This window comes from Athene noctua, chromosome 35, assembly GCF_965140245.1.
Source record: "Athene noctua chromosome 35, bAthNoc1.hap1.1, whole genome shotgun sequence".
NCBI classification, from domain to species: domain Eukaryota; kingdom Metazoa; phylum Chordata; class Aves; order Strigiformes; family Strigidae; genus Athene; species Athene noctua.
The window spans coordinates 774,434-799,351 of record NC_134071.1 but is presented as its reverse complement, the minus strand read 5'-3'; the positions used below and the strand labels follow the sequence as shown (position 1 = coordinate 799,351).

The window sequence follows — 24,918 nt, the reverse complement described above, 5'->3', positions numbered from 1 at the left end:
TTGGGGACACTCACGGGGGCTTGGGGACACACATGAGGGCTTGGGGACACACATAGGGACATGGGCTAGGGCTTGGGGACATTCGCGGGGACACGGGGACACTTATGGGGGCTTGGGGACACTCATGGGGACATGGACCAGGCCTTGGGGACACTCACGGGGACATGGGGACATTTGTGGGGACACGGACAAAGGTTTGGGGACACAAACAGGGGTTTGGGGACATTCTCGGGGACACGGGGACACTCACGGGGGCTTGGGGACACTCACGGGGACACTCAGGGGACACTCGGGGGGGTTGGGGACACTCCCGGGGACACTCGCAGGGGTTTGGGGACACTCAGGGGACACTCGTGGGGGCTTGGGGACACTCACGGGGATACTCACGGGGACACTCGGGGGACACTCGCAGGGACACTCACAGGGACACTCAGGGGACACTCGCAGGGGGTTGGGGACACTCAGGGACACCCAGGGGACACTCGAGGGGGTTGGGGACACTCAGGGGACACTCACGGGGGCTTGGGGACACTCACGGGGACACTCACGGGGACACTCAGGGGACACTCGCAGGGGGTTGGGGACACTCAGGGGACACTCAGGGGACACTCGCGGGGGTTTGGGGACACTCACGGGGACACTCACGGGGACACTCAGGGGACACTCCCGGAGACACTCAGGGGACACTCGCGGGGGTTTGGGGACACTCAGGGGACACTCGCGGGGACACTCAGGGGACACTCAGGGGGACACTCACGGGGACACTCAGGGGACACTCCTGGAGACACTCAGGGGACACTCGCGGGGGGTTGGGGACACTCAGGGGACACTCAGGGGACACTCGCGGGGGGTTGGGGACACTCAGGGGACACTCACGGGGACACTCAGGGGACACTCGCAGGGGGTTGGGGACACTCAGGGGACACTCAGGGGACACTCGCAGGGGGTTGGGGACACTCAGGGGACACTCAGGGGACACTCGCGGGGGTTTGGGGACACTCACGGGGACACTCACGGGGACACTCAGGGGACACTCAGGGGGACACTCACGGGGACACTCAGGGGACACTCCCGGAGACACTCAGGGGACACTCGCAGGGGGTTGGGGACACTCAGGGGACACTCAGGGGACACTCGCGGGGGTTTGGGGACACTCAGGGGGACACTCAGGGGGACACTCACGGGGACACTCATGGGGACACTCAGGGGACACTCGCGGGGGTTTGGGGACACTCAGGGGACACTCGCGGGGACACTCAGGGGGACACTCACGGGGACACTCAGGGGACACTCCCAGGGACACTCGCGGGGACAAAGGTTTTGGGCCGCGCCCGGGGGCCACCGCGGGGCCGGTGCCAGTGGCCCGGGGCGTGTCCCGGTGTCGCAAGCCGGTGGCACATAAATAGCGGGAGGTGGCCAGTGGGGGGGGGCGGGGGGGCAGCGCCATGGAGCCCGACGCGACCTTCCTCCTCCTCGTCCTCCTCCTCCTCCTCCTCCTCCTCCTCCGGCCCGGGCCACCCCGCCGCCGCGGCAACTTGCCCCCCGGGCCCCCGGCGTTGCCCATCGTGGGCAACCTGCTGCAGATCTCCCCCTTCCACACCCTGCGGTCGCTGGTGAAGGTGGGCTAGTGAGCGGCTGGGGGGGGCTAGTGAGGGATGGGGGGGCTAGTGAGGGATGGGGGGGGCTAGTGAGGGAATAGGGGGGCTAGTGAGCGGCTGGGGGGGGCTAGTGAGGGAATAGGGGGGCTAGTGAGGGATGGGGGGGTCTAGTGAGGGATGGGGGGGCTAGTGAGGGATGGGGGGGCTAGTGAGGGATGGGGGGGGCTAGTGAGCGGCTGGGGGGGGCTAGTGAGGGAATGGGGGGGCTAGTGAGCGGCTGGGGGGGGCTAGTGAGGGATGGGGGGGCTAGTGAGGGATGGGGGGGGCTAGTGAGGGATGGGGGGGCTAGTGAGGGAATAGGGGGGCTAGTGAGGGGATGGGGGGGCTAGTGAGGGATGGGGGGGGCTAGTGAGCGGCTGGGGGGGGCTAGTGAGGGATGGGGGGGCTAGTGAGGGAATGGGGGGGCTAGTGAGGGGATGGGGGGGCTAGTGAGGGATGGGGGGGGCTAGTGAGGGATGGGGGGGCTAGTGAGCGGCTGGGGGGGGCTAGTGAGGGATGGGGGGGCTAGTGAGGGATGGGGGGGGCTAGTGAGGGATGGGGGGGCTAGTGAGCGGCTGGGGGGGGCTAGTGAGGGATGGGGGGGCTAGTGAGGGATGGGGGGGGCTAGTGAGGGATGGGGGGGCTAGTGAGCGGCTGGGGGGGGCTAGTGAGGGATGGGGGGGCTAGTGAGGGATGGGGGGGCTAGTGAGCGGCTGGGGGGGGCTAGTGAGGGATGGGGGGGGCTAGTGAGGGATGGGGGGGCTAGTGAGCGGCTGGGGGGGGCTAGTGAGGGATGGGGGGGGCTAGTGAGCGGCTGGGGGGGGCTAGTGAGGGATGGGGGGGCTAGTGAGGGAATAGGGGGGCTAGTGAGGGATGGGGGGGGCTAGTGAGGGATGGGGGGGGCTAGTGAGGGAATAGGGGGGCTAGTGAGGGGATGGGGGGGCTAGTGTGCGGCTGGGGGGGTCTAGTGAGGGATGGGGGGGCTAGTGAGGGATGGGGGGGCTAGTGAGGGAATAGGGGGGGCTAGTGAGCGGCTGGGGGGGCTAGTGAGGGATGGGGGGGCTAGTGAGGGAATAGGGGGGCTAGTGAGGGATGGGGGGGGCTAGTGAGGGATGGGGGGGCTAGTGAGGGAATAGGGGGGGCTAGTGAGCGGCTGGGGGGGCTAGTGAGGGATGGGGGGGGCTAGTGAGGGATGGGGGGGGCTAGTGAGCGGCTGGGGGGGCTAGTGAGGGAATGGGGGGGCTAGTGAGGGAATAGGGGGGCTAGTGAGCGGCTGGGGGGGCTAGTGAGGGATGGGGGGGCTAGTGAGGGAATAGGGGGGCTAGTGAGGGATGGGGGGGGCTAGTGAGGGATGGGGGGGGCTAGTGAGCGGCTGGGGGGGTCTAGTGAGGGATGGGGGGGCTAGTGAGGGATGGGGGGGCTAGTGAGGGAATAGGGGGGCTAGTGAGCGGCTGGGGGGGCTAGTGAGGGATGGGGGGGCTAGTGAGGGATGGGGGGGGCTAGTGAGGGATGGGGGGGGCTAGTGAGCGGCTGGGGGGGCTAGTGAGGGAATGGGGGGGCTAGTGAGGGAATAGGGGGGCTAGTGAGCGGCTGGGGGGCCGGGGGGCAAGGAGGCGCTGGGGGGCTAGTGGGTGGGCAGGGGAGGGAGTTACTGAGTGGGTGGGTGGGCTAGCGAGCGTCCGGGTGGGCTAGCGAAGATCCGCGTGGGCTAGCGAGCGCTTTGGCGGGCTAGTGAAGAGCCGCGTGGGCTAGCGAGTGGTTTGGCGGGCTAGTGAGCGTCTGGGTGGGCTAGTGAAGAGCCGCGTGGGCTAGCGAGTGGTTTGGCGGGCTAGTGAGCGTCTGGGTGGGCCAGTGAAGAGCCGCGTGGGCTAGCGAGTGGTTTGGCGGGCTAGTGAGCGTCTGGGTGGGCTAGTGAAGAGCCGCGTGGGCTAGCGAGTGGTTTGGCGGGCTAGTGAGCGTCTGGGTGGGCTAGTGAAGAGCCGCGTGGGCTAGAGAGCGGTTTGGCGGGCTAGCGAGCGTCTGGGTGGGCTAGGGAAGAGCTGTGTGGGCTAGCGAGTGGTTTGGTGGGCCAGTGAAGAGCCGCGTGGGCTAGCGAGCGGTTTGGTGGGCTAGCGAGCGTCCGGGTGGGCTAGGGAAGAGCTGTGTGGACTAGCAAGTGGTTTGGTGGGCCAGTGAAGAGCCGCATGGGCTAGCGAGCGGTTTGGTGGGCTAGCGAGCGTCCGGGTGGGCTAGGGAAGAGCTGTGTGGGCTAGCGAGCGGTTTGGCGGGCTAGTGAAGAGCCGCATGGGCTAGCGAGCGGTTTGGTGGGCTAGCGAGCGTCCGGGTGGGCTAGTGAAGAGCCGTGTGGGCTAGCGAGCGGTTTGGCGGGCTAGTGAAGAGCCGTGTGGGCTAGCGAGTGGTTTGGTGGGCCAGTGAAGATCCTCGTAGGCTAGCGAGCGGTTTGGCGGTCCAGCGAGCCCTCGGTTGGGCTAGCGAAGATCCGCGTGGGCTAGCGATCGGGTTTCTCGCCCCCCCCAGCTGAGCCGGACCTACGGGCCGGTGTTCACGGTGTGGCTGGGCTCGCGGCCAGTGGTGGTCCTGTGCGGGCCAGCGGCCCTGCGCGAGGCGCTGGTGGACCAGGCCGAGGCCTTCGCTGGCCGCGGGCGGTTGCCCACCATCGAATCGACCTTCCGGGGCCACGGTGAGACCTGGGCGGGGGGGGGGGGGGCAAGGGGGGGGCCCCACGCTGGTAGCCAAAGAGCGGCACCCGCTTGCCCCGGGGGGAGGTTTTTTGTTTGAGCCAACGGGCCCCAAAATCCGGACGGGTGCCCCCCCCCCTCACCATATTGGGTGCCCCCCCGCCCCATAGGGTGTCCCCTTGCCCCATAGGGTGCCCCCCCCGCCCCACTGGGTGCCCCCCCTGCCCCACTGGGTGCCCCCCTGCCCCATAGGGTGCCCCCCCCTCACCATATTGGGTGCCCCCCCGCCCCACTGGGTGCCCCCCTGCCCCATAGGATGCCCCCCCCTCACCATATTGGGTGCCCCCCCGCCCCATAGGGTGTCCCCTTGCCCCGTAGGGTGCCCCCCCGCCCCACTGGGTGCCCCCCTGCCCCATAGGGTGTCCCCTTGCCCCATAGGGTGCCCCCCCCGCCCCACTGGGTGCCCCCCCTGCCCCATAGGGTGCCCCCCCCTCACCATATTGGGTGCCCCCCCGCCCCATAGGGTGTCCCCTTGCCCCATAGGGTGCCCCCCCGCCCCACTGGGTGCCCTCCTGCCCCATAGGGTGCCCCCCCGCCCCACTGGGTGCCCCCCCTGCCCCATAGGGTGTCCCCTTGCCCCACAGGGTGCCCCCCCACCCCACTGGGTGCCCCCCCTGCCCCATAGGGTGTCCCCTTGCCCCACAGGGTGCCCCCCCGCCCCACTGGGTGCCCCCCCTGCCCCATAGGGTGCCCCCCCCTCACCATATTGGGTGCCCCCCCGCCCCACTGGGTGCCCCCCTGCCCCATAGGGTGCCCCCCCCGCCCCACTGGGTGCCCCCCCTGCCCCATAGGGTGCCCCCCCCTCACCATATTGGGTGCCCCCCCGCCCCACTGGGTGCCCCCCCCGCCCCACAGGGTGCCCCCCCCGCCCCACTGGGTGCCCCCCCTGCCCCATAGGGTGCTCCCCATCCCCTTCTGGCTTCCCCCTTTCTCTCAAGGTCGCCCCCCCATAATTTTTTGGGTGCTCTCTGTGTGTGTGTGTCCCCCCCCCAATTTTCGGGCGCCGTGTGCCCCCCCCAGGGGTGGTTTTTTCCAGCGGGGAGCGCTGGCGCCAGCTGCGCCGCTTCTCCCTGGGGGTGCTGCGGGATTTCGGGATGGGCCGGAAAACTCTGGAAAATCGGATCCAGGAGGAGGCGCAGATGATGCTGCGGGAGATCCGCGACACCCGAGGTACCGCGGGGGGGCACCCGGGGGGGCACCCTTGGGTGCTGACACCCCCCAAATCCTTCCTACCCCCCCCCCTCCAGGGGACTCTTTGGGCCCCACGTAACTGCCGAGCCGGGCCTCGTCCAACGTGGGGAGGTGGGCGAGGGGACAAGGGCGTGGGGACACGTGGGGACACGGGCCGGGGCTTGGGGACACCCGTGGGGACACAGAGCAGGACATGGGGACACGCATGGGGACATGGACAAGGGCTTGGGGACACTCATGGGGACATGGGGACATGGACAAGGGCACGGGGACACAAACAGGGGCTTGGGGACACATGGGGACATACACAGGGCCTTGGGGACACTCATGGGGACATGGAGACATGCATGGGGACATGGGCCGGGGCTTGGGGACACCCGTGGGGACACGGGCCGGGGCTTGGGGACACCCTTGGGGACACAGAGCAGGACATGGGGACACGCATGGGGACATGGGGACATGGACAAGGGCACGGGGACACAAACAGGGGCTTGGGGACACATGGGGACATACACAGGGCCTTGGGGACACTCATGGGGACATGGAGACATGCATGGGGACATGGGCCGGGGCTTGGGGACACCCGTGGGGACACACAGCAGAACATGGGGACATGCATGGGGACATGGACAAGGGCTTGGGGACACTCATGGGGACATGGGGACATGGACAAGGGCGTGGGGACACACATGGGGACATGGGCCAGGGCGTGGGGACACGCGTGGGGACATGGGGACATGGACAAGGGCTTGGGGACACTCATGGGGACATGGAGACATGCATGGGGACATGGGCCGGGGCTTGGGGACACCTGTGGGGACACACAGCAGGACATGGGGACACGTGGGGACATGGGCCAGGGCGTGGGGACACGCGTGGGGACATGGGGACACGGGCCAGGGCTTGGGGACACCTGTGGGGACACACAGCAGGACATGGGGACACGCATGGGGACATGGACAAGGGCTTGGGGACACTCATGGGGACATGGGGACATGCATGGGGACATGGGCCGGGGCTTGGGGACACCCGTGGGGACACGGGCCGGGGCTTGGGGACACCCTTGGGGACACAGAGCAGGACATGGGGACACGCATGGGGACATGGACAAGGGCTTGGGGACACTCATGGGGACATGGGGACATGGACAAGGGCACGGGGACACAAACAGGGGCTTGGGGACACATGGGGACATACACAGGGCCTTGGGGACACTCATGGGGACATGGAGACATGCATGGGGACATGGGCCGGGGCTTGGGGACACCCGTGGGGACACGGGCCGGGGCTTGGGGACACCCTTGGGGACACAGAGCAGGACATGGGGACACGCATGGGGACATGGACAAGGGCTTGGGGACACTCATGGGGACATGGGGACATGGACAAGGGCGTGGGGACACACATGGGGACACGGGCCAGGGCGTGGGGACACGCGTGGGGACATGGGGACATGGACAAGGGCTTGGGGACACTCATGGGGACATGGAGACATGCATGGGGACATGGGCCGGGGCTTGGGGACACCCGTGGGGACACACAGCAGGACATGGGGACATGTGGGGACACGGGCCAGGGCGTGGGGACACCTGTGGGGACACACAGCAGGACATGGGGACACGCATGGGGACATGGGTCAGGCCTTGGGGACACTCACGGGGACACTCACGGGGACACACCCCAGGGCTTGGGGACACGGACAAGGGTTTGGGGACACCCGGCGGTACCTTGGGCTCAGGCCTCGCCCTTGGGTGCTGCCACCCCCAATTGCCCCCCAATTGCCCCCCAGTCCCCCCAATTGCCCCAACTGCTCCTCCAATTGCCCCCCAATTGCCCCCAATTGCCCCAATTGCCCCCCAATCCCCCCAATTCCCCCCCAATTGCCCCCCAATCCCCCCAATTCCCCCCCAATTGCCCCCCAATTGCCCCAATTGCCCCCAATTGCCCCAATTGCCCCCCAATCCCCCCAATTCCCCCCCAATTGCCCCCCAATCCCCCCAATTCCCCCCCAATTGCCCCCCAATTGCCACCAATTGCCCCCAATTGCCCCCAATTCCCCCAATTCCCCCCCAATCCCCCCAATTCCCCCAATTCCCCCCCAATTCCCCCAATTGCCCCCAATTGCCCCCCAATCCCCCCAATTCCCCCCCAATTGCCCCCCAATTCCCCCAATTGCCCCCAATTGCCCCCCAATCCCCCCAATTCCCCCCCAATTCCCCCAATTGCCCCCAATTGCCCCCCAATCCCCCCAATTCCCCCCCAATTGCCCCCCAATCCCCCCAATTCCCCCCCAATTGCCCCCCAATTGCCACCAATTGCCCCCAATTGCCCCCAATTCCCCCAATTCCACCCCAATCCCCCCAATTCCCCCCCAATTGCCCCCCAATTCCCCCAATTGCCCCCAATTGCCCCCCAATCCCCCCAATTCCCCCCCAATTCCCCCAATTGCCCCCAATTGCCCCCCAATCCCCCCAATTCCCCCCCAATTGCCCCCCAATCCCCCCAATTCCCCCCCAATTGCCCCCCAATTCCCCCAATTGCCCCCAATTGCCCCCCAATCCCCCCAATTCCCCCCCAATTCCCCCAATTGCCCCCAATTGCCCCCCAATCCCCCCAATTCCCCCCCAATTGCCCCCCAATCCCCCCAATTCCCCCCCAATTGCCCCCCAATTGCCCCCAATTGCCCCCAATTGCCCCCAATTCCCCCAATTCCCCCCCAATCCCCCCAATTCCCCCCCAATTGCCCCCCAATTGCCGCCAATTGCCCCCAATTGCCCCCCAACTGCCCCCAATCGCCCCCAATTGCCCCCCAACTGCCCCAACTGCCCCCCCAGGGGAGCCTTTCGACCCCTCGTCCCTGCTGAGCTGCGCCTCCTCCAACATCATCTGCTCCATCGTCTTCGGGAGCCGCTTCGAGTACCGGGACCGGGAGTTCGCGGAGATCCTGGGGATGCTGCGGGACATCTTCCGGGAGCTCAGCACCCCCTGGGCGCAGGTGGGCGCGGGAGGGGGCGCCTCCGCGGGGTCCCGCCTGGGCGCTTCACCGCTCTAAAAAAAATATTTCCAAAAAAATTTCAAAAAATTCAAAAAAAAAATTAAAATTAAAATTTTTTTTTAAAATTAAAAAAAAAAAAATTAAAAAAAATTCTTAAAATTTTAAAATTTTAGTTTAAAAATGAAATGAAAATAAAATTTTAGATTTTATTTTTAAATTTTAAAATTTAAAAAAAAAATTTTTAATGGTTTTATTTTTAAAATTTTTTACAATTTTTTTGAAAATTCAAAAAAAAAATTTAAATTTTTTTAAAAAAATTTAAAAAAAAATCTTAGCATTTTAAAATTTTAGTTTAAAAATAAAATGAAAATAAAATTTTAAATTTTATTTTTAAATTTTAAAATTAAAAAAAAAATTTAAAATGGTTTTATTTTTAAAATTTTTTAAAAATTTTTTGAAAATTAAAAAAAAAATTTAAATTTTTAAAAAAAAATTTTAAAATTTTTAAAAAAATTTTTAAAAAATTTAAAAAAAATTCTCAGCATTTTAAAATTTTATTTTAAAAATAAAATGAAAATAAAATTTTAGATTTTATTTTTAAATTTTAAAATTTAAAAAAAAAAATTTTAATGGTTTTATTTTTAAAATTTTTTACAATTTTTTTGAAAATTCAAAAAAAAAATTTAAATTTTAAAAAAAAAATTTAAAAAAAAATCTTAGCATTTTAAAATTTTAGTTTAAAAATAAAATGAAAATAAAATTTTAAATTTTATTTTTAAATTTTAAAATTAAAAAAAAAAATTTAAAATGGTTTTATTTTTAAAATTTTTTAAATTATTTTTTATTTTTTATTATTTATTTTATAAAATTATTTTAAAAAAGTTTTTAAAACTTTAAAAAACTTTAAAAAATTTTTAAATTTTTTTCATTTAAAAAAAATTTAATTTTTTTTTTAATTATTTATTTTTTAAAACTAAAAAATTTTTAAAATTTTTTTTAATTAAACAATTTTTTTTTAATTATTTTTAAAAAAATTTTTAAACTTTAATTTTTTTTTTCTAATTTTTATTTTTTTTTTAATTATTTATTTTTTAAAACTAAAAAATTTTTAAAATTTTTTTTAATTAAACAATTTTTTTTTAAATTATTTTAAAAAAATTTTTAAACTTTAATTTTTTTTTTCTAATTTTTATTTTTTTTTAATTATTTATTTTTTAAAACTAAAAAATTTTTAAAATTTTTTTTAATTAAACAATTTTTTTTTAAATTATTTTAAAAAAATTTTTTAAACTTTAATTTTTTTTTTCTAATTTTTAATTTTTTTTTTAATTATTTATTTTTTAAAACTAAAAAATTTTTAAAATTTTTTTTAATTAAACAATTTTTTTTTTAAATTATTTTAAAAAAATTTTTTAAACTTTAATTTTTTTTTTTTCTAATTTTTAATTTTTTTTTTTTAATTATTTATTTTTTAAAACTAAAAAATTTTTAAATTTTTTTTTAATTAAACAATTTTTTTTTTAATTATTTTAAAAAAATTTTTTAAACTTTAATTTTTTTTTTTTCTAATTTTTAAATTTTTTTTTTTTAATTTATTTTAAAAAATTTTTTTACTTTAAAAATTTTTTTTCTTTAATTTTTTTTTTCAATTTTTCCATTTCCCCAAACTGCTTTTTCCCCGACGCCGCCATTTTGCCCGCGCAGTTTTACGACCTGGGCGAGACGTTCCTCAAGTACCTGCCGGGCCCGCACCTGCGGATCCCGCGCCTGCTGGCGAGGATGAGGAGCTTCATCGCGCGCCGCGTGCGGCTGAACGCGGCCACCCTGGACCCCGCGTGCCCCCGGGACTTCATCGACCGCTTCCTCATCCAGATGGAGAAGGTGAGCGGGGGGGCTCGGGGGGCGCCCCCGCCCCTTGGGGTGCCCCCGCTCGGCCCTCCCAGAGGCTCCGCCTTACCCCCCCGGCCAGGGTTACCCCCGCGGCCCCCCCCCCGCCCCTTCAGACCCCCCGTGCCCCCCCAGGAGAAGGGGGACCCCTCCTCCGAGTTCACCCTCGAGAACCTGGAGCTGACGACCCTGAACCTCTTCATCGCCGGCACCGAGACCGTCAGCTCCACGCTGCGCTTCGGCTTCCTCCTCCTCATGAAGCACCCGGAGGTGCAGGGTGAGTGGGGGGGCCCTGAGAAACACGCAGACCCACCCCCCCCCAAAAAAAAAAAAAAAAAAAAAAAAAAGGCTTGAAGGGTCCCCACAAAAAAAAAAGAAAAAAGAAAAAAAAAAAAGGCTTGATTGTCCCCCCCCCCAAAAGAATTTTAAAAAAAAGGCTTGAATTGTCCCCCCCCAAAAAGAATTTAAAAAAAAGGCTTGAATTGTCCCCACACAAAAAAAAAGGCTTGAATTGTCCCCATAAAAAAAAAGGAAAAAAAAAGGCTTGAATTGTCCCCCCCCAAAAAGAATTTAAAAAAAAGGCTTGAATTGTCCCCACACAAAAAAAAAAAGGCTTGAATTGTCCCCATAAAAAAAAAGGAAAAAAAAAGGCTTGAATTGTCCCCCCCAAAAAGAAAAAAAAAAAGGCTTGAAGTGTCCCCACAAAAAAAAAGGAAAAAAAAAAGGCTTGAATTGTCCCCCTAAAAAAAAAAAGAAAAAATAAAGGCTTGAAGTGTCCCCCCCAAAAAAGAATAATAAAAAAAAAGGCTTGAATTGTCCCCACAAAAAAAAAGAAAATAAAAAGGCCTGAAGTGTCCCCCCCAAAAAAAAGAAAAGAAAAAAAAAGGCTTGAATTGTCCCCCCCCCAAAAGAATTAAAAAAAAAAGGATTGAAGTGTCCCCACAAAAAAAGAAGAAAACAAAAGGTTTGAATTGTCCCCCCCAGAAAGAATACAAAAATATGGCTTGAATTGTCCCCACAAAAAAAAAGAAAAAATAAAAAGGCTTGAAGTGTCCCCCCCTCAAAAAAATAATATAAAAAAAAGGCTTGAATTGTCCCCCAAAAAAAGAAAAAAAAAAAAAAGGGCTGAAGTGTCCCCACAAAAAAAAGAAAAAAAAGAAAAGGTTTGAAGTGTCCCCCCCTCAAAAAGAAAAAAAAAAAGTCTTGAAGTGTCCCCCCCTCAAAAAGAAAAAAAAAAAAGTCTTGAAGTGTCCCCCTTAAAAAAAAAAAGCTTGTATTGTCCCCACAAAAAATAAAGAAAAAAAAAAAAAAGGCTTGAAGTGTCCCCCCCTCAAAAAAAAAAGAAAAAAAAAAAAAGCTTGAATTGTCCCCCCCCAAAATAAAAAAAAAGGCTTGAAGTGTCCCCCCCCCCAAAATAATAAAAAAAAAGGTTTGAATTGTCCCCCAAGAAAAGAAAAAAAAAAAAAAGGCTGAAGTGTCCCCACAAAAAAAAGAAAAAAAAGAAAAGGTTTGAATTGTCCCCCCCCCCCCCCCCCAAAAAAAAAAAAAAAGTGTGGCGGCGCCCCCCCAACCCAAGCCGCCCTCAGAGAAGGTGCACGAGGAGCTGGGGCGGGCGCTGGGCGCGCAGCGGGCGCCCGCGGCGCAGGACAGGGCGCGGGTGCCCTTCACCGACGCCGTCACCCACGAGATCCAGCGCTGCAGCGACCTCCTGCCCCTCAACGTCCCCCACCGCGTCACCAGGACACCGCGCTCAGGGGCTTCCTCATCCCCAAGGTGGCACCTGCCCGCGGGGCGACGGCGGGGGACACGGGGGGACACGGGGGGGACAAAGGGACAAGGGGGGACACGGGGACAGGGGGACACGGGGGGACATGGGGACACAGGGGGACACGGGGGGACAAGGAGGGACAAGGAAGGGTCAGAGGGGACAAGGGGGGACACGGGGACACAGGGACACGGGGACACAGGGACAAGGGGGGATAGGGGGGACACGGGGGGACAAGGAGGGGTCAGAGGGGACACAAGGGGACAAGGGGGGACAAGGGGGGACACGGGGACACAGGGACAGGGGGAACACAGGGACAAGGGGGGACATGGGGGGACACGGGGGGACAAGGGACACGGGGACAGGGGGGACACAGGGACAAGGGGGGACACAGGGACACGGGGGGACATGGGGGGACATAGGGACAAGGGGGGGTCAGAGGGGACACAGGGACAAGGGGGGACAAGGGGGGACAAGGGGGGACATGGGGACTGGGGGGGTCAGAGGGGACAAGGGGGGACAAGGGGGGGTCAGAAGGGATGAACGGGGACAAGAGGGGACAAGGCGGGGACAGGGACAGTGGGGGACAACGGGGACAAGAGGGGGGGACACGGACAAAGGGGGGGACATGTGGGGACAAGAGGGGGGGACAAGGGGGGTGACAGGCACTAGTGGGGACAAAGAGGGACAAGGGGGGATGACGGGGGACAAGAGGGGACACAGGGACAAAGTTGGGGGGGGGCGGGGAGGGAGGGAAGGGCCACCCCTCGCGCCCTCACTGACCCGTGTGTGTGTCCCCCAATGTCCCCTCCGCAATGTGTCCCCCCCCCCCAATGTCCCCCCCCCCAGGACACGGACGTCTACCCCCTGCTCAGCCCCGCCCTCCACGACCCCGCGGCCTACAAAAACCCCGAAGCCTTCGACCCCCAAAACTTCCTGGACGCCGAAGGCCGCTTCCAGAAAAACGAGGCCTTCGTCCCCTTCTCCGCCGGTACCGGGGGCGCGGGGGGGGCGCGGGGGGGCGGCGGGGGGGCGCGGGGACCCCCCCGCTGTGGATTTGGGGGTGTCCTGACCCCCCCCACCCCCGGGTGCCCGCAGGGAAGCGGCTGTGCCTGGGTGAGGCCTTGGCCCGGCTCGAGATCTTCCTCTTCCTCACCACCATCCTCCAGAGCTTCCGCCTGCAGCCGCTGGGGCCACCCGAGCAGTTGGCTACCGAGCCCGTGGAGAGCGGGCTGATCAACATCCCCCCCAGCTTCCAGCTCCGCATGGTGCCCCGCTGACAACTCCTGCTTTGGCTACTAACAACCCCGCCGGTGGCTACCGGAATCCAGACCCAACCCCGGACACTGGGAACACCCCATTTGGCCACCGGGACCCCCCCTTTGGCTACCAAACCCCTCCCCTATCCCAGACACTGGGAACACCCCATTTGGCTACCGGGACCCCCCCTTTGGCTACCAAACCCCTCCCCTATCCTAGACACTGGGAACACCCCATTTGGCCACCGGGACCCCCCCCTTTGGCTACCAAACCCCTCCCCTATCCTAGACACTGGGAACACCCCATTTGGCTACCGGGACCCCCCTTTGGCTACCAAACCCCTCCCCTATCCTAGACACTGGGAACACCCCATTTGGCTACCGGGACCCCCCCTTCGGCTACCAAACCCCTCCCCTATCCCAGACACTGGGAACACCCCATTTGGCCACCGGGACCCCCCCTTTGGCTACCAAACCCCACCCCAACCCAGTCCCCCCCCCATTTGGCCACCGGGACCCCCCCTTTGGCCACCGGGACCCCTCCCCTATCCTAGACACTGGGAACATCCCATTTGGCCACCGGGACCCCCCCTTTGGCTACCAGAATCCCACCCCTACCTCAGCCAGCAGGAACTTTGCATTTGGCCACCGGGACCCCCCCTTTGGCTACCAGAACCCCACCCCAACCCTGGCCACTGGGAACATCCCATTTGGCCACTGGAACCCTCCCTTTGGCTACCAAACCCCTCCCCTACCCCAGCCACCAGGAACCCCCCATTTGGCTACCGGGACCCCCCATTTGGCCACCAGAGCCCCCCCTTTGGCTACCAAACCCCACCCCAACCCAGTCCCCCCCCCTTTGGCTACCGGGACCCCCCCTTTGGCCACCACCGCCCCCCCCCATCCCTATAAAGTTTCCGGAACTCAAGCGCTTGGTTCTTGTTGGGGGGGGCGGGACACACACACGGACCACAGCACAAGTGAGTGTGCAAGGAGCGTGCAAAGGCAGGAGGAGTGTGCAAACCCTGAGCTGAGTGTGCAAACCCTGAGCTGAGTGTGCACAGAGCGTGCAAACCCTGAGCTGAGTGTGCAAACCCTGAGCTGAGTGTGCACAGAGCGTGCAAACCCTGAGCTGAGTGTGCAAACCCTGAGCTGAGTGTGCACAGTGTGCAAACCCTTAGCTGAGTGTGCAAACCCTGAGCTGAGTGTGCACAGAGCGTGCAAACCCTGAGCTGAGTGTGCAAACCCTGAGCTGAGTGTGCACAGTGTGCAAATACCTGAGCTGAGTGTGCAAACCCTGAGCTGAGTGTGCAAACCCTGAGCTGAGTGTGCACAGTGTGCAAACCCTGAGCTGAGTGTGCAAACCCTGAGCTGAGTGTGCACAGAGCGTGCAAACCCTGAGCTGAGTTTGCAAACCCTGAGCTGAGTGTGCAAACCCTGAGCTGAGTGTGCACAGAGTGTGCAAACCCTTAGCTGAGTGTGCAAACCCTGAGCTGAGTGTGCACAGTGTGCAAACCCTTAGCTGAGTGTGCAAACCCTGAGCTGAGTGTGCACAGAGCGTGCAAACCCTGAGCTGAGTGTGCAAACCCTGAGCTGAGTGTGCACAGAGCGTGCAAACCCTGAGCTGAGTTTGCAAACCCTGAGCTGAGTGTGCACAGTGTGCAAACCCTTAGCTGAGTGTGCAAACCCTGAGCTGAGTGTGCACAGTGTGCAAACCCTTAGCTGAGTGTGCAAACCCTGAGCTGAGTGTGCACAGAGCGTGCAAACCCTGAGCTGAGTGTGCAAACCCTGAGCTGAGTGTGCACAGTGTGCAAATACCTGAGCTGAGTGTGCAAACCCTGAGCTGAGTGTGCAAACCCTGAGCTGAGTGTGCACAGTGTGCAAACCCTTAGCTGAGTGTGCAAACCCTGAGCTGAGTGTGCACAGAGTGTGCAAACCCTTAGCTGAGTGTGCAAACCCTGAGCTGAGTGTGCACAGAGCGTGCAAACCCTGAGCTGAGTGTGCAAACCCTGAGCTGAGTGTGCAAACCCTGAGCTGAGTGTGCACAGTGTGCAAATACCTGAGCTGAGTGTGCAAACCCTGAGCTGAGTGTGCACAGTGTGCAAATACCTGAGCTGAGTGTGCAAACCCTGAGCTGAGTGTGCACAGTGTGCAAACCCTTAGCTGAGTGTGCAAACCCTGAGCTGAGTGTGCACAGAGCGTGCAAACCCTGAGCTGAGTTTGCAAACCCTGAGCTGAGTGTGCACAGAGCGTGCAAACCCTGAGCTGAGTGTGCAAACCCTGAGCTGAGTGTGCACAGTGTGCAAATACCTGAGCTGAGTGTGCAAACCCTGAGCTGAGTGTGCACAGTGTGCAAACCCTTAGCTGAGTGTGCAAACCCTGAGCTGAGTGTGCACAGAGCGTGCAAACCCTGAGCTGAGTGTGCAAACCCTGAGCTGAGTGTGCACAGTGTGCAAATACCTGAGCTGAGTGTGCAAACCCTGAGCTGAGTGTGCAAACCCTGAGCTGAGTGTGCACAGTGTGCAAACCCTTAGCTGAGTGTGCAAACCCTGAGCTGAGTGTGCACAGAGTGTGCAAACCCTTAGCTGAGTGTGCAAACCCTGAGCTGAGTGTGCACAGTGTGCAAACCCTTAGCTGAGTGTGCAAACCCTGAGCTGAGTGTGCACAGAGTGTGCAAACCCTTAGCTGAGTGTGCAAACCCTGAGCTGAGTGTGCACAGAGCGTGCAAACCCTGAGCTGAGTGTGCAAACCCTGAGCTGAGTGTGCACAGTGTGCAAATACCTGAGCTGAGTGTGCAAACCCTGAGCTGAGTGTGCAAACCCTGAGCTGAGTGTGCACAGTGTGCAAATACCTGAGCTGAGTGTGCAAACCCTGAGCTGAGTGTGCACAGAGCGTGCAAACCCTGAGCTGAGTTTGCAAACCCTGAGCTGAGTGTGCACAGAGCGTGCAAACCCTGAGCTGAGTGTGCAAACCCTGAGCTGAGTGTGCACAGTGTGCAAATACCTGAGCTGAGTGTGCAAACCCTGAGCTGAGTGTGCACAGAGCGTGCAAACCCTGAGCTGAGTTTGCAAACCCTGAGCTGAGTGTGCACAGAGCGTGCAAACCCTGAGCTGAGTGTGCAAACCCTGAGCTGAGTGTGCACAGAGCGTGCAAACCCTGAGCTGAGTTTGCAAACCCTGAGCTGAGTGTGCACAGTGTGCAAATACCTGAGCTGAGTGTGCAAACCCCTGAGCCGAGTGTGCACAGAGTGTGTAAACCCTGAGCTGAGTGTGCAGTGTGTAAACCCTAAGATGAGTGTGCACAGAGTGTGCAAATACCTAAGATGAGTGTGCAAACCCCGAGCTGTGTGTGCAAGGATTGTGCAAAACCAAGAGCTGCGTGTGCAGTGTGCAAAGCCGTGCAAGGCCCCGAACTAAGCGTGCAGGGAGCGTGCAAAGCCGGGCAGAGCTGAGTCAAGAGTGCAGGGAGTGTGCAAGGCCCTGAGCTGAGTGTGCAATGCCCCGAGCCGAGCGTGCAAGGCTCTGAGCTGAGTGTGCAAGGCCCCGACCTGAGCGGGCAATGCCCCAAGAGGAGTGTGCAAGGCCCAAGATGAGCATGCAACGCCCCAAGAGGAGCGTGCAAGGCCCTGACCTGAGTGTGCAAGGCCCTGAGATGAGTGTGCAAGGCCCCGACCTGAGCGTGCAAGGCCCTGACCTGTGTGCAAGGCCCCGAGATGAGCGTGCAAGGCCCTGAGATGTGTGCAAGGCCCCGACCTGAGCGTGCAAGGCCCTGAGATGAGCGTGCAAGGCCCCGACCTGAGCGTGCAAGGCCCCGAGATGAGTGTGCAAGGCCCTGACCTGAGCGTGCAAGGCCCCGAGATGAGCGTGCAAGGCCCCGGGCCGAGCAGCCCCCCGCCCGTGTCCAGCAGCCCCCAGAACCCGCAGGCCCGGGGCCGGTGGCTACCGAAGTTGCCCGTGGGCCACCGACCCCCCTTGGGCGGGCAACCGGCCCCGGCGTCCCGGTGGCCACGGCCGGAAGGAGCCACCGGGGCCACCAACACCCGCCGGAGCCGTGAACTGGGGGCTACTGGGGGCTACTGGGGGCTACTGGGGGCTACTGGGAGCTACTGGGAGCTACTGGGGGCTACTGGGGGCTACTGGGGGCTACTGGGGGCTACTGGGGGCTACTGGGGGGCTACTGTGGCTACCAGTGCCTGGAGGGGGCCAGTAGTTAATTAACGCCTCATTAACGACTTAATTAACCACCATAACCGCTTAATTAATTAATCAATTAAGCGTTTAATTAATAAAACCCCCATCAACCATCTAATTAACCCCCATAACCGCCTAATTAATAAATTAACCGTTTAATTAATTGACCCCTCATGAACCACCTAATGAACCTCCATAAACGACTAATTAATTAACCAAATAACTGGGTAATTATTTGACCCATCATTAACCACCTAATTAACCCCCCTAACCGCCTAATTAGATAACCAAATAGACGTTTAATTAACCCCTCATTAACCACCTAATTAACCCCCAAAAATGCCTAATTAACAAAGAGTTGAATTAACCCCTCATCAACCCCCTAATTAACCCCCATAAACGCCTAATTAACCAATTAATCGTTTAATAAACCCGTCATTAACCACCTAATTAACCCCCATAGCCGCCTAATTAACCAATTAACCGTTTAATTAACTGACCCTCATTAACCACCTAATTAACCTCCATAAACGCCTAATTAATTAACCAAATAACCGGTTAATTAACCCCTCATAACCCCATAACCGCCTAATTAAACAATTAAGCGTTTAATTAACCCATCATTAACGCTTCATTAATTACCTATTTAACCCCTCATTAATAATCTAATTAATTAACCCCTCATGAACCACCTAATTAATCAACCCCTCATTAACCACCTAATTAATTAAGCCTCCTAAACACCTCATTCTTTAACCCCCACCCCCTCATTAACAACCTAATTAATTCCTTATTAACCACCTCATTAACCCCTCATTGAGCCCCAACGGCCTCATTAATCACCTAATTAACTCCTCATTAACCACATAATGATGGTTAATTAATTGACCACCTCATTAACCGCTCATTAAGCCCCACCCCCTCATTAACTCCCTAATTAACCCCCATTAACCACCTAATTAACCCCTCAATAACCACCTCATTAATTAACCCCTCATTAACCACCCCCAATTAACCCCTCAGCACCCGGCGGCCCCTCCCCCTCCCTCATTAATTAACCCGACGCTTCCCCCATGGCGCTTCATTAATTATTAATCCCTCATTAGCGATTATCGTTAATTATCGATCGCCCCGGAGCGCCCTCAGCCCTTTGACCTCGGGTTGCGTTGGCGTTAATTAATCATTAATTGGATTAATCATTAACGGGATCGATCAATAACGGGATCGATCATAAATTGGACTAATTATTAACTGGGTTAATCATTAATTGGATCATTAATCGGAATACTCATTAATTGGACTACTCACTAATAGGATAATTAATTGGACATTAATTGGATCACGCCTTAATTGGATCATTAATATGACAGTTAATTAGGATTATCATTAATTGAATAAATCATTAATTGCCTCCTTTTAATTGGATCATTAATTGGAGTAATCATTCATTGGATCACTTATTAATTGGATTATTAGATTATTAACTGGGTTAATAATTAATTTGATTAATTATTAATTGGATCACTTATTAATTGGCTCATTAGTCGGATTAATTATTAATTGGGTTAATCATCAATTGGCTTCATCATTAATTGGGTTAAACATCAATTGGCTTCATCATTAATTGGGTCGTTAATTGGCTTCATTAATTGGATCGTTAGTCTGATTAATTATTAATTGGGTAAATAATTAATTGGCTCAATCATTAACTGGCTCGTTAATTGGCTCAATCATTAACTGGCTCGTTAATTGGCTCAATCATTAATTGGCTCGTTAGTCTAATTATTAATCGGGTAAATAATTAATTGGATTAATTATTAACTGCGCCCCCAGTCAGCAGACACACGTTAAGATGCCGTTAATGATTTATTAATTAATAATTAATTAAGCCGCGGGGGGGGTGTGTGTAAAATTTTTCTTCAGGGCCCCCCCAAAATCTCCCCAAATTTGTCACACCCCCCCCCCCCAAAATAACAAAAAAAAAGGGGTTTTGGGGTGCCCCCCCCCCCCCCCAAAGGTGTAAAAGTGGGTCTGAGGGTTCGGGGGGGTCCCGGTGCCCCCCCAGATTGAGTCTGAGGGATTTTGGGGGGTCCCGGTGCCCCCCCAAACCCCCAAATTGGATCCAAAGGACACGGGGGGGGGGGTGTCCCCGACATTTTGAGGTGTCTTTATTCAAAAGGGGGGGGTCCCCAACATTTCGGGGTGCCATTATTCGGGGTGGGGGGGTCCCCAACATTTCGGGGTGCCTTTATTGAGAGTAGGGGGCGGCCCCCCCAGATTTTGGGGTGCCATTATTGAGGGTGGGGGGGTCCCCAACATTTCGGGGTGCCTTTATTGAGAGTGGGGGGCCCTCCCAGATTTCAGGGTGCCATTATTTGGGGTAGGGGGGGGTCCCCCCAGATTTCGGGGTGCCATGATTCAGGGGGGGGGGGTCCCCAACATTTCGGGGTGTCATGATTCAGGGTGGGGGGGGTCCCCAACATTTCGGGGTGTCATGATTCGGGGTGGGGGGGTCCCCAACATTTCGTGGTTTCATTATTGAGGGTGGGGGGGGTCCCCCCAGATTTCGGGGTGCCATTATTCGGGGTGGGGGGGTCCCCAACATTTCGGGGTGTCATTATTGAGGGTGGGGGGGGGTCCCCCCAGATTTCGGGGTGCCATTATTCGGGGTGGGGGGGTCCCCAACATTTCAGGGTACCATGATTCGGGGTTGGGGGGGCCCCCCCCCGAGATTTCGGGGTGCCATTATCCGTGGGGGGGGCCCCCGCGGGGGAGCAGCGCCAGGCGGTAGGGCCGGGGCACGTTGCCGAGGCCGCTGGACTCGGGGGTGACGTCGATGGCGGCGGGGGGGGCCTCCCCCCGCAACTGGAAGCACTGGAGGATACTGGTGAGGAAGAGGAAGAGCTCGGCCGCCGCCAGCGCCTCGCCCAGGCACACGCGCTTCCCTGGAGAGGGAGGGGGGGGTCAGGGTGCGCGGGGGGGCCCCCCCGGGATGGGAAATAAAGGGGGGGGGGCGGCACCTGCGGAAAAAGCCATGAAGGCGTCGCTGCGCCGGAAGCGGCCGGAAACGTCCAGAAAGTGCCGCGGGTCGAAGGTCTCCGGGGACGGGAAGTGCTCGGCGTCGAACTGGGAGGTGCAGAGCAGAGGCAGGACGTCCGTGCCCTGGGGGGGGGAAAGGAATTAAAAAAAAAAAAATTAAATTTCGAAAATTATTTAAATTTAAAAAAAAAAAATCTCTAAATTTTTTAAGTGAAAAAAAGAAATTCTAAATTTTTTAAGTGAAAAAAAGAAATTCTAAATTTTTTAAGTGAAAAAAAGAAATTCTAAATTTTTTAAATGAAAAAAAGAAATTCTAAATTTTTTAAGTGAAAAAAAGAAATTCTAAATTTTTTAAGTGAAAAAAAGAAATTCTAAATTTTTTAAGTGAAAAAAAGAAATTCTAAATTTTTTAAGTGAAAAAAAGAAATTCTAAATTTTTTAAGTGAAAAAAAGAAATTCTAAATTTTTTAAGTGAAAAAAAGAAATTCTAAATTTTTTAAGTGAAAAAAAGAAATTCTAAATTTTTTAAGTGAAAAAAAGAAATTCTAAATTTTTTAAGTGAAAAAAAGAAATTCTAAATTTTTTAAATGAAAAAAAGAAATTCTAAAATTTTTAAATGAAAAAAAGAAATTCTAAAATTTTTAAATGAAAAAAAGAAATTCTAAAATTTTTAAATTTTTAAAAATTCTAGCGTTTTTAAGTTAAAAAAAGAAACTCTAACGTTTTTAAATAAAAATAAATTCTAACGTTTTTAAATAAAAAAAAGAAATTCTAACGTTTTTAAATTAAAAAAAGAAATTCTAACGTTTTTAAATTAAAAAAAGAAATTCTAACGTTTTTAAATTAAAAAAAGAAATTCTAACGTTTTTAAATTAAAAAAAGAAATTCTAACGTTTTTAAATTAAAAAAAGAAATTCTAACGTTTTTAAATTTTTAAAAATTCCAACGTTTTTAAATTTAGAAAAAATTCTAACATTTTTAATTTAAAAAAATAAATAAAAAAATAATTTTAAAAAAAATCTAAAATTTTTAAATTAAAAAAAATTCTAAAATTTTTAAATTTTAAAAAAATTCTAAAATTTTTAAATTTAAAAAAATCTAAAATTTTTAAATTTAAAAAAATCTAAAATTTTTAAATTTTAAAAAAATCTAAAATTTTTAAATTTTAAAAAATCTAAAATTTTTAAATTTTAAAAAAATCTAAAATTTTTAAATTTTAAAAAAAATCTAAAATTTTTAAATTAAAAAAAATTCTAAAATTGGTATTTATATATTAGTACAGATTCTTGAATTTAATTAATTTCATCATTTACTTTAATAAAACCAAACACATTTAATTGTCGTACATTAAAAACGTTCTATTAATTTTTGAATTTTTCAAATTTAAAAACCAAAAAAATGAAAAATTGTAAAAACCTTAAACAATTGTTTGAAATTTTAAAAATTGCAAATTTTTTTTTTTTTTTTTTTTTTTAAGTGGGGGTTAAGGGGGGGCGGTGGGGGGACCCCCAGGAGCTGATGGGGGGGGGGTGGGGGTGGGAGGGCACTGGGGGCACCACGGGGGTACCCCCGTTCCCAGGGCGGTACCCCCGTTCCCAGGGCGGTACCCCCGTACCCTGGGCGGTACCCCCGTTCCCAGGGCGGTACCCCCGTACCCTGGGCGGTACCCCCGTTCCCAGGGCGGTACCCCCGCTCCGGGGGGGCCGCCGTACCTCGGGGACGCGGTACCCCCGCAGGCGCACGTCCCGCGTGGTGCGGTGGGGCACCCCCATGGGCACGATGTCGGCGAAGCGCTGGATCTCGTGCACGACGGCGTCGGCGTAGGGCATGCGGGCCCGATCCTGCAGGCACGGCCCCCGCTGGCCCCCCAGCACCCGCTCGATCTCCTCGTGCAGCCGCTCTGGGGACACGCATTCAATGCCATGGCACCCCCAAAATTCCTCTCACCCCCCCCCCAAAATCTTCCTCCCCCCCCCCGGTTACCTTCCACCTCGGGGTAACGCAGCAGCAGGCGGAGCCCGTATTTGAGGGTAGAACTGACGGTTTCGGTGCCGGCGAAAAAAAGGTTGACGGTGGTTTTGGAGAGGGTGTCCTCGGTGAAGTGGGTGTCGGGGTTCCCCTTTTCCTGCGCGCCCCCCACCCAAAAAAAAAAAAATTTAAATAAAAAAAAAATTAAAAAAAAAAAATTTTAAAAAAAATTTTAAAAAAACATTAAAAAACATTAAAAAAAATTTTAAAAAAACATTAAAAAAAATTTTAAAAAAACATTAAAAACCAGTAAAAACCAGTAAAAACCAGTAAAAACCAGTAAAAAACAGTAAAAAACAGTAAAAAACAGTAAAAAACAGTAAAAAACAGTAAAAAACAGTAAAAAACAGTAAAAACCAGTAAAAACCAGTAAAAACAGTAAAAACATTTAAAAACAATTTAAAAAAATTTAAAAAAAATTTAAAAAAATTTTTAAAAAATTTTGAAAAATTTTAAAATTTTAAAATTTTAAAAAATTTTAAAATTTTAAAAAATTAAAAAAAAAATTTAAAAAATTTTTTAAAAATAAATAAATAAAATTTAAAAAAATAAAATTAAAATTTTTTTTTTAAAAATTTAAAAAAAATTTTAAAAAATTAAAAAAAATTTTTAAAAAATTAAAAAAAAATAAAAAAACTTAAAAAAAATTTAAAAAATTAAAAAAAAAAGAGAGGGGCTGAAAGCCAGCGCTGAGGTGTTGGGGGGAGGATCTAAGGAGGAGAGGGGGTACAAAGGGGGGGGTCTGGGGGGTGATAAAGAGGGAGGGGGGCACAAGGGGGGGTTTGGGGGGGCAAAAAAAGAGAGAGGGGGTATCGCTGAGGGGGGGTTTGGGCACCCCCGAGGGGTTTTGGGGGGCTGGGTATCCCTGGGGGGGTTTTGGGGGGCTCGCAGGAGCGGGGGGTTTCCCTGGGGGAGTTTTGGGGGGCTCAGGAGGGGTGGGGGTATCCCTGGGGGGGTTTTGGGGGGCTCAGGAGGGGTGGGGGTATCCCTGGGGGGGTTTTGGGGGGCTCAGGAGGGGTGGGGGTATCCCTGGGGGGGTTTTGGGGGGCTCAGGAGGGGTGGGGGTATCCCTGGGGGGGTTTTGGGGGGCTCAGGAGGGGTGGGGGTATCCCTGGGGGGGTTTTGGGGGCTCAGGAGGGGTGGGGGTATCCCTGGGGGGGTTTTGGGGGGCTCAGGAGGGGTGGGGGTATCCCTGGGGGGGTTTTGGGGGGCTCAGGAGGGGTGGGGGTATCCCGGGGGGGTTTTGGGGGGCTCAGGAGGGGTGGGGGTACCTGCTCCATCTTCAGGAGGAAGCAGTCGATGAAATCTCGGGGGTTTTGGGGGTCCAAGGTCTCGCGGTGCCGCTCCACCTGCTCGTCCACGAACTGGGCCAAGCGCAGGTAGTTGGTGTAAATCCGGCGGTGGGGGCCCGGCACGAAGCGCATGATGGTGGGGAAGATGAAGAGGAGCTGCGGGAGGAATTTAAATTGAAAAAAAATTTTAATTTTTTATAGAAAAAAAGGGAAAAAAGGGAAAAGGAAAAAAAAAAGGGAAAAGGAAAAAAAAAAGGGAAAAGGAAAAAAAAAAAGGGAAAAGGAAAAAAAAAGGGAAAAGGAAAAAAAAAGGGAAAAGGAAAAAAAAAGGGAAAAGGAAAAAAAAAGGGAAAAGGAAAAAAAAAGGGAAAAAGAAAAAAAGGGAAAAGGAAAAAAAAAGGGAAAAGGAAAAAAAAAGGGGAAAGGAAAAAAAGGGGAAAGGAAAAAAAGGAAAAAGGAAAAAAAAAGGAAAAAGGAAAAAAAAAGGAAAAAAAGGAAAAACAACCAAGAAAAGAAAGGAAAAAAAGGAAAAAAAACCCAAATAAAATTTAAAAAAAAAAACCCACAAAAAAGAGGGTGAACAAAAACAAACAACGTCCCCCAAATCCAACCCCCCCCCCCCCAAACCAACCCCCCCCCAACCCCAAATAAACCCCCCAAAACCCCCCCAAAACCGGGGTGAAACAAGAGCCAGGACCCCAGCCGGATCAAAGCGGGGGGGCTGTGTCCCCCCAACCCCCCCCTGGGCCCCCCAGGGCCCCCCCAAACCCCCCCAGGGCCCCCCCAGGGCCCCCCCAGGGCCCACCTGCCCCCAGAGCGAGCTCATGAGCTTCCAGTTGGCGTTGATGAGGCCCATGAGGGCCAGGAACCGGTGGTCGCCGTAGTCAAACCGTTGCC

The 24,918-nt window shown here is 53.1% G+C and overlaps 2 protein-coding genes across 2 annotated transcripts; one reads left to right on the top strand and one right to left on the bottom strand.

Moving 5' to 3' along the window:
- The first annotated feature begins 1,445 nt into the window (after window positions 1–1,445).
- On the top strand, window positions 1,446–14,339 carry LOC141972751 (cytochrome P450 2G1-like). Its single transcript, XM_074930720.1, is given in 10 exon segments — window positions 1,446–1,619; window positions 4,155–4,317; window positions 5,396–5,545; window positions 8,401–8,561; window positions 10,266–10,442; window positions 10,584–10,725; window positions 12,035–12,181; window positions 12,184–12,221; window positions 13,063–13,204; window positions 13,312–14,339. Coding segments are annotated over 10 exon segments (1,476 nt in total). The 3' UTR covers window positions 13,494–14,339.
- Window positions 14,340–20,322: 5,983 nt separating this feature from the next.
- LOC141972756 (cytochrome P450 2F3-like) lies at window positions 20,323–24,912 on the bottom strand. Its single transcript, XM_074930725.1, has 6 exons — window positions 24,827–24,912; window positions 24,001–24,177; window positions 22,685–22,826; window positions 22,414–22,601; window positions 20,683–20,824; window positions 20,323–20,607 (listed from the first exon to the last, which is right to left on the bottom strand). The coding sequence occupies exons 1-6, from the start codon at window positions 24,875–24,877 to the stop codon at window positions 20,408–20,410; spliced, it is 900 nt and encodes a 299-aa protein (XP_074786826.1). The 5' UTR covers window positions 24,878–24,912; the 3' UTR covers window positions 20,323–20,407.
- Window positions 24,913–24,918: the final 6 nt, after the last annotated feature.

What these genes read in the sequence shown, in the direction of transcription:
- LOC141972756 (XM_074930725.1), bottom strand. Translation starts at nt 24,877, where the DNA reads ATGGGCCTCATCAACGCCAACTGGAAGCTCATGAGCTCGCTCTGGGGG. An exon ending in TGAGCTCGCTCTGGGGGCAG is followed by an intron (nt 24,178 to 24,826) that starts GTGGGCCCTGGG and finishes TTCCTCCCGCAG; the next exon opens with CTCCTCTTCATCTTCCCCAC. An exon ending in CTTCATGGCTTTTTCCGCAG is followed by an intron (nt 20,608 to 20,682) that starts GTGCCGCCCCCC and finishes CTCCCTCTCCAG; the next exon opens with GGAAGCGCGTGTGCCTGGGC.